This window comes from Ursus arctos, unplaced genomic scaffold (genome assembly GCF_023065955.2).
Source record: "Ursus arctos isolate Adak ecotype North America unplaced genomic scaffold, UrsArc2.0 scaffold_2, whole genome shotgun sequence".
Taxonomy (NCBI): domain Eukaryota; kingdom Metazoa; phylum Chordata; class Mammalia; order Carnivora; family Ursidae; genus Ursus; species Ursus arctos.
The window spans coordinates 94,088,352-94,102,701 of record NW_026622874.1 but is presented as its reverse complement, the minus strand read 5'-3'; the positions used below and the strand labels follow the sequence as shown (position 1 = coordinate 94,102,701).

The window sequence follows — 14,350 nt, the reverse complement described above, 5'->3', positions numbered from 1 at the left end:
TGAGGCTCAGGACTGAACTTGTGATCCATCAGTTGGGCAGATCCTCTTTCCCTGGCTTCATTTTATTATTTCGTCATTCTTCCTTTCACCTGGCTTTTTAAAAAAATAAAATTTAGCTATTTTTGTGAGGTATCTCAACATGTTTTTCGAAATATTGGTGGAAAAGGGTATAAAGGTTTAAGTATAAATACAACTGTTACAGATCATTTCAAATCTTAACCTTTCAAATGTATTTTGTTTCTTCTTGAGAGATCACTTGGGTTTTACTGACATGATTACCAGCTTTATCGCAGTAGAGAGAAATGAATTAAGCATCTTAAAATGTAAGCGAAGCCAGCTATCAAAACTTAAAAGCCTTGACTTAAAAATCCATCTTGAGCAAAAGTTCATCTTAGGGATTTCTAATTTTATTTCTAAGCATTTGCCATTACATAGAATTTCTAAAAATTAATGAACATTAAATGAACTAATTTGGGCTCTTTGGTTCTGTTTCTCTTGTCTGCTAAAGTATATATGTTAAATAATATTACTATATTAATATAAATTGTGATACTTTATATTCTGTTATGAAATGTTTGTGAAATGGAACCTCTGAATGAAGCACTGACCTAATTTTCTTCCCTTTGAAAAATACCTCTTAAGCCTGCGGAGTTAAACTCTTAGAAACGTGAATTAAAATATCCCTCTGTGATAATAGGCAAGGAATAAGGGAATCCTGCGAGTTACAGGTCCAAGCGTAGTGTGTGGTGAGCTGATCTTATCTGAGATGTTACATCCAATTCCGGGACTTTGCCTGGACAAACTCAAATACTTTGAGGATGGTGTGATAAAGGTAAGGACAAGGAAAGCGCAGGACAGACGGTGGATGCTTAGTTCAGAGATGAGCACGTGGAGGAGCGCTACGCATGAAAGGGTTTCTTTGTAGAACGCGGCTTTTCCAGGAGGAGGATGCCACAGGGACGGATTGGATCCATTAGGAGGACCAATACTAAACCAGTCCCGTAATTGCATATTGTTGATGTAAAAGTAGCAAGCTCAGGGTGCCTGGCTGGCTTAGTCCATGGAGCATGCAGCTGTTGATCTCGGGGTTGTAAGTTGAGCCTCACGTTGGGTGGAGAGATTACTTTAAAAAAATCTTAAAAACAAAAAAAAAAGCAAGCTGTCTGTTGGAGGATGTGTCAAAACTTGGGGTGCCTTAAGAGAGTTGAGCAAGAATACCTGTAACTAGTAATAGTTTTTGGGTGCTTTTTATAAAAGCATTTACTGTTCTGAGCACTTCTTACATTAGAGCACTTTTAATCATCACAGCAGTCCCGTGCCCCAAAGTAGGCAGGCACCATCAACTTAAGCAGTCAGGTTCAGAGCCCAATGCTCTTAATTACCACATTATACTAATTTCCAGTTCTGATATTAATGTTTAAAGTTTAGGTAATGATATTAATGATAAACTAGTAATTTTACTTAACTGTTAATAAACAGGATAGCTACAAGGTTGAAAACCAAATAAAGTTCAATTTATACTTAAACTTACCTGGGATCAAATTATTGATTACACTTTCTGACTTAGCCATTTTAGCCAGCGATCTGTTTGGTAGCCTTCATTGTGACTAAGTTCTAGTATTGGGGGGAAAACATCAGCCAGGAGCTTAGGATTCATTGAATTCAGCACAGGCGTGCTCACTATGTGCCAGGCACTGTGTTGGTGCTGGGGCGACAGGATTCCCCCTCCCCCAGTCTAGTGTACAGGCACACGGTCAATAACAAGTACCGTCCAAATTAAAAGCCCCTGGTTTACCAGTTGTGTGCAGTCTGTAGAGAAGTTTGATAACCTTTTGAGTTAAGTGTAGTATGTGTGCTTCACTTCTGGGCTTATTTACCTTCACTCCCTCCTTCAAATGCAAAAAGAAAGAAAAACAGCCCATTTCCAGTTTTATTTAGCTAATAGAGACAAATTGCAGTCAGTAATTTACTGTTTAACGTCCTTCACCTTTCTCCCGATTTTAACATTCTGCCTACCTTGGACAGCAAAAGCAGCAAGACTTAAACACCCATGAGATAAGGCCAAAGTAGAAAACTTTTGATTAGCTTATTAGCACATATGTACTTAGTACTTTAAAAATTATTTGGGATCCCTTGAAACTGACAAAATAGTTACAAGAACAGCAAACAAAAATTGCCCATATACCCTTCACCCAAAAACCCCACTTAGGTTTTGCCAGATGTCACTTTTATTTTTTTAAAGATTTTATTTATTTGAGAGAGAGAGCATGAGAAGGAGGGGGCAGAGGGAGAGAGGATAGGGAGAAGCAGACTCCCCACTGAGCAGGGGCTTGATCACAGGACTCCAGGATCACAACCTGAACCGAAGGCAGCCGCTTAACCAACTGAGCCACCCAGGTGCCCCACGAGATGTCATTTAATAGCAAAAGGGTCTGTCTAATCCAGGATCACCCAGTTGTCTTGTCCCTCTAATACACCTCGCTTTAGAACGGTTCCTTAGCCTTTGAATTGTGTGCCCTTGACATTTTTGAAGATGTAGTCATTTTACAGACTGTCCCTGAACTTGGGTTTGTCCGATGTATTTATGCAGGAATATCACAGTGTTCTCACTCAGCAGGTTCTGTTGGGTGGTATGTGAAGTCTGTTTGTCCCCTGACTAGTGTTAACTTTGATCACTTGGTGTGTGCCACGCTTTACTTCGTTAATAAGTATTTTGTGTGGCAGTACTTCAGGGATAATGAAACTCTGTTTTTTAGAATTGAGAATTTTTTTTCTCTTGGGGCTAGGGATATTTATTTTTTAGAATGAAGGTTAGCGCATGGACCTAAAAATCCCATTGTAGTTGTTGTCTAAGTCTCTGAAAACTAAATATTTTTCTGGAATTTAAATATTGTGAATAGTGGAATTTGGGAAACATTAAAAATCAGATTAAATTTTACAGGGGCGCCTGGGTGGATCAGTCGATTAAGTGTCTGCCTTCAGCTCAGGTCATGATCCCCAGCCTGGGCTCCAGTCCTGCGTCCGTGGAGAGCCTGCTTCTCCCTCTCCCCTGCCCCTCCCCACACTCAATGCTCGCTCTCTCTCAAATAAAATCTTAAAAAAAAAATAAATTTTACAGTAGATGATGTGGTTTGAAAGAACATGGAGAATTAAGAGCAGTCAGATCTCGAATAGATTCTACTTAATAATTTTGTAATCTCGAGCAGTTTACCTTGTTTTTCCAAGTTATAAACTGTTCTTATATTTAGAAAAAAGTTCTGCTTTGTAAAATGTGTCAGGCAAATGCCCTGCTTTAGTAATAAACACGTCAAGTTAATTTCTTTGTTATCCTTCAAAAGACAAATTTAATAGGGTCAGTGAATTACCTTAAACACGTCTTCTGCAGAAGCTACTAAGTAGACGTAATTAGAACAAATGGTGGCATGTTGAAAGAAATTTAAGGCACAAATTCTGTGTTTGCAATCCAAACTGATTATAGTAAATGTACACTGACATTTCTCCTCTCTGGAGAAACAGATTCTTTAGCTTTTGCTACTTAGTAATTACAGGTGCAACATGGAGGTGTTAAACACCATCAGTTTCAGAGGTAGAAAGATTTAGGCAGCCTAGAAGATTGTTGCAATACAGTATTAATATGATGACCTAAATTAATTTTAATGCAACTGAATCTTGTTTAGGATAAAGTCAGCTGATCGAACTATTAGATCTTTTCCATTTATTTTAGGCACCCTGTTATGACAAAATGTGTAACATCTTAGATGATGAATTTTAACTTTTCTGTTTGTACTTGTCATTTTGAGGAAATTTCTTTTATATATTACAATTTATATTCAAAAGTCTGCAGTCCCATTTTAGTTTTTCCTTAGAATTAAGTGATACTTGAAATTATTTTATACTTCTCACTGAAATGTTTCTGTTAGTTTATATACTTTAGAGTATGATAGTGCCTTTCATCATTAATTGTGTCAAAACTTGACGTTAGGATTTCTTTTCTTTCCTCCTCCTCCTCCTCCTCCTTCTTCTTCTTCTTTTTAAATTTTATCTACTTATTTGACAGAGAGCGAGAGAGCATGAGCAGGGGGAGCAGTAGAGGGAGAAGGAGGCTCCCTGCCAAGCAGGGAGCCCAACATGGGGCCCGATCCCAGGACCCTGGGATCACGACCCAAGCCGAAGGCAGACGTTCAACCATCTGAGCCACCCAGACTCACCAGACTTCAGGATTTCTTAATAAAATGAATTGGTAAATTTGAGTTTTACATCACATGTAAAGAATAACCTGGGACTAGATCTCATAGAATGGAGAACAACTGGAACTGACACCAAAGAACTGAGGAAGAGATCTTAAATACTGGCCCGGAAAAAGACCATCCATAATACAGGAAACCTTACACTGCATTTTTTAAAATGTATTTTATTTTGGGGGCGCCTGGGTGGCTCAGCCGTTAAGCGTCTGCTTTGGCTCAGGTCATGATCCCAGGGTCCTGGGATTGAGCCCTCCATTGGGCTCCCTGCTCACTGGGAAGCCTGCTTCTCCCTCTCCCACTCCCCTTGCTGGTGTTCCCTCTCTCACTGTCTCTCTCTCTCAAATAAATAAATAAAATCTTTAAAAAAAATGTATTTTATTATTTTTATTTTAAGTAGTTTGTACACCCAACATGGGGCTTGAACTCACGACCCTAAGATTAAGAGTTGCATGCTCTGCCTAGTGAGCCAGCCAGATGCCCCCCACTGCATTTTTGGGGGTAGAGGTCAATAACTGAAGAAGTTTGGATGAAAGATTGTCCTGGTAAAAATATTCCTTTGTTTGTTTTTACCTCTGTAACCTGTTGTATAGTTACAGAATTGAATACCATTACCTGTCCTAAATACTGTCTGTAGTCTTCCATGGACAGTATCCTAGTGGTAGATATTTTACATACTGTTGAATAGTTCTTAGTTTTAATTGATCAGGTATCCAGCTGGGATTTAGTGCTTATGGCTCTTGTACAAAACGTTGAGTTAGGAAAGTTAATGATTTTTGCAGTCTTGAAATTAATTTCACCATACTTAAGTAACTATGCAGGGTAGCTCTTAATTGCTTACTGGAAGTAAAAATAACGGAGATAACCTTCACAATGTGTAGAAAATTGTGAAAATAAAGTTTTTGAGAGTAGATTAAAATAATGGGCCTGGCGCCTCTATCAGTTTAAATCCATTTGCTCCTGGTTGAGAAGTGGGTCTTGCGTCTTGGATTTTACTAAAATTTTGCTCAGTTAAACTGTTGTTTAAACTCAACTCTGAGGGCTGTTGTTTGCTGTTAAGAGGACCTATGACTCCTGATCGTGTCTGTCAGCAGAGTTCTGTGACACAAATTACGTGTTCACGTAGAAGCTTGGCCCGTCTCTCATTCGTATTTTTTTCTTGGAACCAAATCCTTTATTTTTCTTAATGGAATGTGGCTGATGTTGATACATAAAGTATTCCTCAGGGTCCACCGTAATCTGTGCTTCATGGACAAAAAGGATACTAGCCTTTTGCTTCGGTTTGTTTACAGTGGGTGGCAGTTAATTTACTGCCTCGTGAAGATTGCCTAGTATTACAGTTTTAATCACTGTGTAATTATTTACCTTGGGTTCCTCTATTTAACCTGCCTTTCTTTGATTATTATTGTGCATGAAAGAGGTAATTTGGAATTTGGAGATACGGATTCCAGTCACTTGTTATAAAATTAACTGTTTTTATGATCATAGCAAGACAGCTAATCTTTCTGGGTTGGGCTTCTCGTTTATAACATAATGGAGCAAGGAGGTTGCACTAAAATATCTTGATTTTTTTTTTTTTTCCCTTGATCTAAGATTATATGTTGTAAGACTGAAATGGAAAGATGCTTGTTGAAATTTAAAAATATAAATACAAAAAAGAAAGGGTAAAAATGTAATAAAAAAAAAAAAAACCCAGGATCAGTGTAATATAGTACTTTCCGCACTTACCAGTCTGATCCGAAGCTTAAATTTGAAGCACAAGTACTGAAAATTTGGTAATATTTTATTTTATTTATTTTAAAAAGTATTTTTATTTATTTGAGAGAGAGAGAGATTGAGAGAACGAGTGGGGTGAGGGGCAGAGGGAGAAGCAGACTCCCTGCAGAGATCTCAGGACCCTGGGACCATGACCTGAGCTGAGGCAGACGCTTAATTAACCGACTGAGCCACCCAGGTGCCAGTTTAGTAATATTTTAGAGCTCACCATAGTAAAAAATATTAAGGACCTCAGTGGGGTTTTTTGTTTAGTGTTTTGCTGTTGTTGTCAGAGTGATAATGGCATGTGTGAAAATCGTCATGAAGCCTCTGACTCACTATAAAATATTTTTTGTTATTTTGCTGTTCAGCATTAACAACAGCAAGGATCAATAAGTTAAAAGAAATATGGTCAAATGAAAATTTATATGGAATTAATTATTGGCTTATTTTGAGGTAGAACAGATCAGAACAGTAAGGACCCAGATAAACCTAATCCTTGAAATGGATCTCCAACAAGAAACAGAAGAAGATTGTAAAGAATGGCTGGAGTCTGGTTTCAGACAGATCAAAAAGGCCTCACATCCATTAAACAGTAGCTGACCAGGATGAGAGATGTATGAAACAGTAACAGTCCAACGAAGGTCATCTTTGAAATTCCTAAAGGAGAATTGAAAATCAAATCAGGGAAACACAAGATAAAGTCAGAAAACATTCAGAATGGAGGAATTGAGGAAATTGAAAAAATAGGAAAGAAGTTACAGCCGACTAGGGTTGCTGCTGTTTTTTGGGTGCTGGGCCTGCTTATGGTTTCTCATCCTTTTTCTCCTGTCCTTGCTTTGCTTTCTGTTTATGGTAGGCTCCATGCCCAACATGGGGTTGAACTCGCAGACCTGCGATCAAGAGTCGCGTGCTCTGGGGACTGAGCCGCCCAGGTGTCCCCCTGCTTTGCCTTCTGAATAACTGCCTACCTTCCTATTCCATGTGGCTCTAGCTAGACTGCCAGTCAGTGAATCCCAGATAATTTTGTTCTGACTAGCCACTGTAATTAGACCAGGCTCATGACACAAACCCCCAGAACTTTTGTGCACATTGTAGTGGGAAGATACAGCAGTCTGTTGCCTCTGGGGTCACAGTACAGGTGTGTGGTAAGCTTAAAGATGCACTTGGCCGTCATCTCTGCCTTAGGGAAGAAACCCATCTGCTCAAGGAGAAGTGAAGACTCCGTGGGAGCAGAGAGAACTCTAGTGACATGTCTTGTGTTTCTGGATCTAGCTTTATGTAGAGCCAGTGCATCCTTTCAGCTGAATAATTACCGAAGACAATAAAAATTCCCTTCTTGGGGTGGTTGGAAATAGGAATTTGTAACCTTACAGTCTAAGATCGTCCTGGCAAATTCATAAATTATTCTTCAGAATAAAGACTGTTATAAGATGTGGTTATCAGAGTGGGTGGAACTAATAAGAATGTTCTAAAATTATAAAACAAAAACTGGTATAAATAACAAAAAGTTAATGAGATGGGAACTTGGAAGGGCTAATATAAAAAGACTAATAGCAAAAAGAAAGTGGGAACTCAAATAATAGAAGTGAAAATCACTTTTGTCCTGAAGGTACCTACTAACTGTACCAACTTATGGGATGTGAGGCTCAGAAATGGAAGCCCAGAGCCTACACAAAACTAGGGGTCAAATAGACTTTTTTTTTTTCACCAGTAAGATGAGACCCCAAATTGGATGAGGGTGATTGACAAGTAAGCTAGCCCGCATCTCTGTGGTCTGGGTTAACATCTGGGTGGCCCAAGCACCCTGAAGCCTTGAACTTGGATTATGGTGATCCCAAGCAGGTCGTGTTCCCAGACACCTGGAGGAACCTGCCTTAATCACAGGCCTCACAATTAAAATGATTTGTCTTTTCTTTTCTCTTTTCTTTACTTTTTTCCCCTCTTTTTTCTTTTCCTTCCTTTTCTTTCTTTTCTTTCCTTCTCTTTCTTTTCCTTCCTTCCTTCCTTCCTTCCTTCCTTCCTTCATTCATTCATTCATTCATTCCTTTCAGATTTTACTTATTTATTTGACAGAACAAGCAAGGGGAGAGGGAGAAGCAGGTCCCTCCTGATCAGGGAGCCCGATGAGGGACTCAGTGCCAGGACTCTGGGATCATGACCTGAGCCGAAGGCAGATGCTTAACGACTAAGGCACCCCAGATTTAGTGTATTTTAAACATTTCTGGGAACACTGGGAAAATTTTGGCATTACACATCAAGAGCTATAAAGCTGTTCATACTACTTATTGGAGCGCCTGGGTGGCTCAGTCAGTTGGACGTCCGACTCTTGATTTCGGCTCAGGTCATGATCTCAAGGTCCTGGGATTGAGCCCCGCATCAGGCTCTTGCTCAGTGGGGAGTCTGCTTGAGACACTCTTTTCCTCTGCTCCTTACCCTCCCTCCACTTGTGCGCTGTAAACAAATAAATAAATCTTTTAAAATAAAGATGCTCATACTAATCTATTTCAGTATTAAGAATTTTAAAATATGGAAATAAGACAAAAGATTTATGAAGATGTTCAGAGAAATTGTATGATTCCATTTTGATGGGCTGTTATGTAGCTATATAAATAATAATTTGTTCTGTAAGAATATGGAATGTGATCACAGGTACATGATGCTAGTTGATCACTGAGGCAAGGTCACTGCACTGATAGTGGGTTAGCCTCTTCGGAATTTTACTAATTTATCTTGAGAGTCTGTGTCTCTCGTGAGAATTACTTCTCATGAATAAGCTTATCCGAGCGTATTCTACGTAGTGTAGCCTCTCTAGCAGTATAGTTTTTGTGATGATGAAAATGTTCTGTGATCTTCAACAGCAGCCGCTAGCTACATGTGGATATTGAGCACTTGAAAGGTGGCTAATCCTATTACAATTGTAGATTTTAATTAAAGTGGTTACATGGGGCTATTAGCTACCACATTGGATAGTACATCTCTAGAGGTATGTCCACCAGGTTGTTCTTTGACTGTTGGTCTTCTTCCTTGGATGACTGCCTTTATAAAGAGATCACCTTTTCTCTTGTAAGCTCTTCATAAGGCCTCCTTTACCAAGACAGCATCAGAGATACGCAGGGGGGAGCAAGCACTTTCTGTTATAGATCCAGAAACTAGAAGTCGTTTTCTGTTCTAACGGGTTAACTCTGAATTATCTCAGGTCAATTTCTCATCCTTTTCTGTATCTAGAAGATTCAGAAGGATCCATACTTTTTTTTTTTTTTTGTATTTACTGTCTTACGGAGTATATGATCATTTTGTTCATTTCCCTTTTTGTTCCAAAGAATATCCCTAATGAAGTTTACAGATACAGATGTGCCTGTTAGCATTCCTTGAGTACAGAGCTATCCCATTTTAGCTGCTTTCAGCGGTGATTTTTTGTTGTTGTTCATTTCTAGACACACACACACACAAACACACACTCCTGTTTAAAATAAACCAGAAAAAGAATACATGAACTCTGCTCAAGTGTTCTATGGGAGCACCATCTCCTGTGAAGTTCTTTTCTCTAGGCTCCGTGAATGTACTTCTATTTCGTGTTTGTGCGCTTTTTTTTAAAAAAAGATTTTATTTGTTTGAGAGAGAGAGAGCGAGCGCCAGCACACAAGCAGGGGGATCAGTAGAGGGAAAGAGAGAAGCAGGCTCCCCACTGAGCAGGGAGTCCAGTGTGGGGCTTGATCCCAGGACCCAGGGGTCATGACCTGAGCCGAAGGCAGACATTTAACTGACCGAGCCACCCAGGCGCCCCTCGTTTTTGTGTTCTTATTATTTCTCCCTTACAGGGTTGTTGGACTATGAAATAGATAATGAGTAGTTCTATATGTAGTTAATGGATCTTTTTTTCTTTTTGGTCTGTCCAGCCCTTATTTAAAATGAGGGGCCTCATAAAAGGTCAGAGGTTTAAGGGGACTTCTAAGCAAGTTGATTTAGTGTCTCTGCTCACTGGAGGTCACGGAGCTGCTTTGTGGTCCAGGGACCCACAACCTGGTCTGCCAGTGCCTATCATGCTGCATGCTCCATAAGCCTGTGTCAGCAGCCTGGCCTGGTGTGTGGCCCTGGTGGCCCTCGTCAGTGCCACTGTGTGATGGCAGTTCCTTTCTAGGAAAGAGAAGAGAAGGGCAGCAGTTACTGGGTGAGGGGTGCAGGGAGATTGTTCCTTGAGGAGTCTTGAATCAAGACTATCCAGGGAAATGACCCCTTGGGACCGGCAAAGAACAGTTCCCAGAATTTCTGTTGTAATGCAGATGCGCATTTTGAGAGTAGAAAGCCCCAAACAAAACACATCCTTCCCCACCAAGCCCTACTGGACAGTTACCTCCAAGGTTCTTCCCCTTGTAAGTGCTACGATGCCTCCTGAGAAGTTCTGGTTATGAAATAGGACCTCTCATCGCCTGTGGCACCCCTGCAGGGCTGTCAGTGGGGTGTCTGTCTCCCGTTTCTTAATACTCATTGAGCGTGAATGACCTCCTGGCGGATTTCTGGCAATTTAAGGTGAGAAGTAGAAATCACAGTAGGCAGAAAATTGTCCTAGTGTTATGTTCTGGCACTAAGAGTAGCTATAACTTTTGACACATCATTGAATTTGTAAAATGAGAACATGTCTCCCTTTTCACGTCTCCTTTTTCTTCATTCTGGAGAATTGAAGGAAAAGTGAAATTAGTAAGAAATCCTATGAATTTTCAGAAATAATGACAGTATATTCCAAGTGAATGTTATGATTATGACAAAATAATATGCCTTTGTAGTCCATTTTGACTGAGCCACATTTTAATATAAATTTACTTAAACTTATTTATCCAGGAGAAAAGAATGGGACCTAGGCTGTTAGGGAAAGTAATTTCTATGTTTTAAGCATTCTCTTGCTTAATACAGCTTTTCCTGATTCTATCTCTATTCAGGATAGAGATCTTGTTTTGGAAAACAAAGTTGCTTCTATTTGTTCACAGATTCAGGGATAAGTATCGGTTGTTTTTGTTACTGTTTTTCATTGCGAAGTGTTATTTCCCAAGTATGTACACTTTGTTACTTGTTGGTGCCCAAATCTAGCCTAGCGGTTAACTCACAGGGTAACAAATGGTAGAGCTAGGTCACTTTTTTTTTTTTTTTTTTTAAATAAGCTCAGTGCTCAAGGTGGGGCTTGAACTCACTACCCGAAGATCGGGAGGTACACTGTCTACCGATTGAACCAGCCAGGTGCCTCTAGAAGAAGTTTTTTTGTGTTAGTGTTTTTTTGTTTTGGTTTGTTTTTTTGAGAGAGAGCCCAGGAACTGGGGTGAGAGGTGGGGGGGGGGTGGGGGGTAGAGGGAGAGGGGAGAGAGAATCTTAAGCAGGCTCCACGCCAAGCATGGAGTCCTCCAGTGGGGCTCGATCTCACTACCCTGAGGTCATGACCTGAGGTGAAATCAAGAGTTGGATGCATAACAGACTGAGCCACTCAGGCGTCCCAGTATTAGTTTTTTTAAAATATGCTTTTGATTTTGGCTTCTTAGAGTGTCTTTATGTGGTATATTTTTGCTTTTCAGTTTTAAATTTTTATAAGATATACCTAACAAAATTAACCATTTTAACCATTTTTTTAAAAAGATTTTATTTATTTATTCGACAGAGATAGAGACAGCCAGCGAGAGAGGGAACACAAGCAGGGGGAGTGGGAGAGGAAGAAGCAGGCTCATAGCGGAGGAGCCTGATGTGGGGCTCGATCCCATAACGCCGGGATCACTCCCTGAGCCGAAGGCAGACGCTTAACAACTGCGCCACCCAGGCGCCCCTGTTTTAACCATTTTTATTTAAATGTACAGCTCCCTGGCATTGTTCTGCAGCCATCACCACCATTTAGTTCCAGAACTTTTCATCATCCCAAATAAAATTCTGTGCACATTAACAATAAATCCCCACTACTCACTCCTCCTAGTCCCTGATGACCACTATTCTTCTTTCTGTCTCTGTGAATTTGACTATTATGTAGGTATCTCATGGGAGTGGAATCATAATATTTGTCTTTCTGTGTCTGGCTTATTTCGCTTAAAATAATCTTTTCGAGGTTCATTTATGTTGTAGCATGTTTCAGAACTTCTTTCCTCTTAAAGGCTGAATTACATGCCATTGTATGTATGTCTCCCATTTTGTGCATCCATTCAGCTGACAGTGGACATTTGGGTTGTTTCCACCTCTTGGCTTTTGTGAATAATGCTTTTGTGAACATGCATATAGATGGATCTGAGAACCTGCTTCTGGTTCTTTTGGGTATATATCCAAAAGTGGAATTGCTGTGTCATGGTAATTATGATTAATTTTTTTTAGGAACTGTCAACAAATTGTTTTCCACCCTGGATGCATCGTTTTACATTCCTAGGAGCAGTGCACAATTTCTCCACATCCTTGCCAACGGTTCCTATTTGGTGTTTATGTGTTCCGTTTTTATAGTGTTGGATTCAGTTGAGGCTCCTTGCTGATACCCAAGTATCAGAAAATGTTTTCTAAAGAGAATAATAATGTTGTATTATAAAGCAATCTTAGATGTTATTTGTCCTGCAACTGATTTCCTTCTTAGTAAGAACAAAGACGTTCTCTTCACCCAGCTTCTGTCTGCCTTACCGACTCTGCGTGTCCCTGGGAGGAAGGGAACTTTGCATCCATGTCCTGTGTTGAACTGTGATAAACTATCACTGGATGGTGGAGTGCTTCACCTCTCTCACTTGGGAGATTTTTTTTTTTTTTTCTTTTTATTCTGGGGGACAGGGAGAAGCAGAATCCCTGCTGAGCAGCGAGCCTGATGTAGGACTCGATCCCAGGCCCCTGGGGTCATGACCTGAGCTAAGGCAGACGCTTAACCGACTGAGCCACCCAGGCGCCCCTCACTTGGGAGAAATTTTAACTTGGTTGTGGGTGACATCTGAGTTTATTTTGGGGATTATGCTGACCTAATTTTATGGAAATGAGTTGGAAGTTTAGGGGATAGATTTTATATCTTAGAGGATGGGAGTTTTTGACAAATTGAATACTGAGCTTCTGAGCGTTTTTTCCCTCTTAGGCAAGAAAACTGTAAATTAGGCAGTCTGTGGAGGACTCTCACAGCGCTGAAAGTCTGTTGAGAAGGACATTGTGAATTTCTGCTACTCACTTTCTTATTTCTTTCCTAGGGATCATGGCCCAAGTAGCAATGTCTACCCTGCCCGTTGAAGATGAGGAGTCCTCAGAGAGCAGGATGGTGGTGACGTTCCTTATGTCTGCTCTTGAGTCCATGGTGAGATGGCTTTATAGTTCTAGAAAATGTTTATAGTTGGATAGGATTGAGTTTGTGGGTGAGTTTTGTTTTTTTTTTTGTAAACATGCATGTTTTTTGGTTTTATAGGAAGAGTTTTTTTGCTTGAATAGCAGTTTGGATTTAAGCCTTTCAAATAATTTTATTACCATGTTTCACAATATTCTTAACTTACCTAAATGTTTAATTTTTTACATTTAATTTCAGCTGTTTACCCACCAGTATCTTAGGCCATTTCTTGTTTTGCAAACAGTAGCTTTGAATTCATGTGTAACAGTTGAAGTTACTCAGAATGAGTTTGTGTATTCTAGTGTGGTGCTGGTGTTTAATTGTATCTGTATGAAGAGCATCGGCAGAATTCTGGGCCATGAGAGCATACTTGCTATTTATATTCCTTATTGTGCTATGCATTCGCAGTTGTCCTTACCCCGCTACCTTTTACTGAATATGTAGTGTGTTAGCTCTTCATTTTTAAGAAACTGTGTTGTATACATAATTATAGTAAACTATTAAGTATCCTTTTGCTGTATTTTTGTATTACTGTGATGGTGGTAATAACAGTTTGCTTAATCATGTTTTTATAGATGTATAGCTGGAAACCTAGTATTTCAGCTCATAGATTTATAAGCATCAGACTTAGGTATTTTCTGACCCACTGAAACTGAATATATCCTAACTAGGAGAGGGCTATGTATTTCCCGTCCTGAGCGCTGACTAGTATTAGGTAGCATTTAACCTCACAGGTGTCGGTATGACGGAGTTTGCAGGTTGGTTAACTTCTCCCTTAAGGCATTTTTTCCTACTTTGTACTATTAGAGAATTTTGAAAAATTCTTTCCTTAAAGAAAGTGGCTATATACTGTTACTTTTTGTTTTTTCTAAGATTTTATTTATTTATTAGCATAAGCAGGGGAAGGGGCAGAAGGAAAGAGAGGGAGACACTCTTTTTTTCTTTTTTTAAAGATTTTATTTATTTATTCAACAGAGATAGAGACAGCCAGTGAGAGAGGGAACACAAGCAGGGGGAGTGGGAGAGGAAGAAGCAGGCTCACAGC

The 14,350-nt window shown here is 39.7% G+C and overlaps 1 protein-coding gene across 6 annotated transcripts in view; it reads left to right on the top strand.

Moving 5' to 3' along the window:
* GTF2I (general transcription factor IIi) overlaps window positions 1-14,350 on the top strand; it is a 98,287-nt gene that overhangs the window by 8,613 nt on the left and 75,324 nt on the right. For all 6 annotated transcript variants that reach the window (XM_026515952.4, XM_026515953.4, XM_026515955.4 and 3 more), the window contains exon 2: window positions 13,175-13,278. In XM_026515952.4, the coding sequence (XP_026371737.1) occupies window positions 13,180-13,278 (99 nt within the window). In that variant the 5' untranslated portion in view covers window positions 13,175-13,179. The remainder of the gene's footprint in view (window positions 1-13,174; window positions 13,279-14,350) is intronic.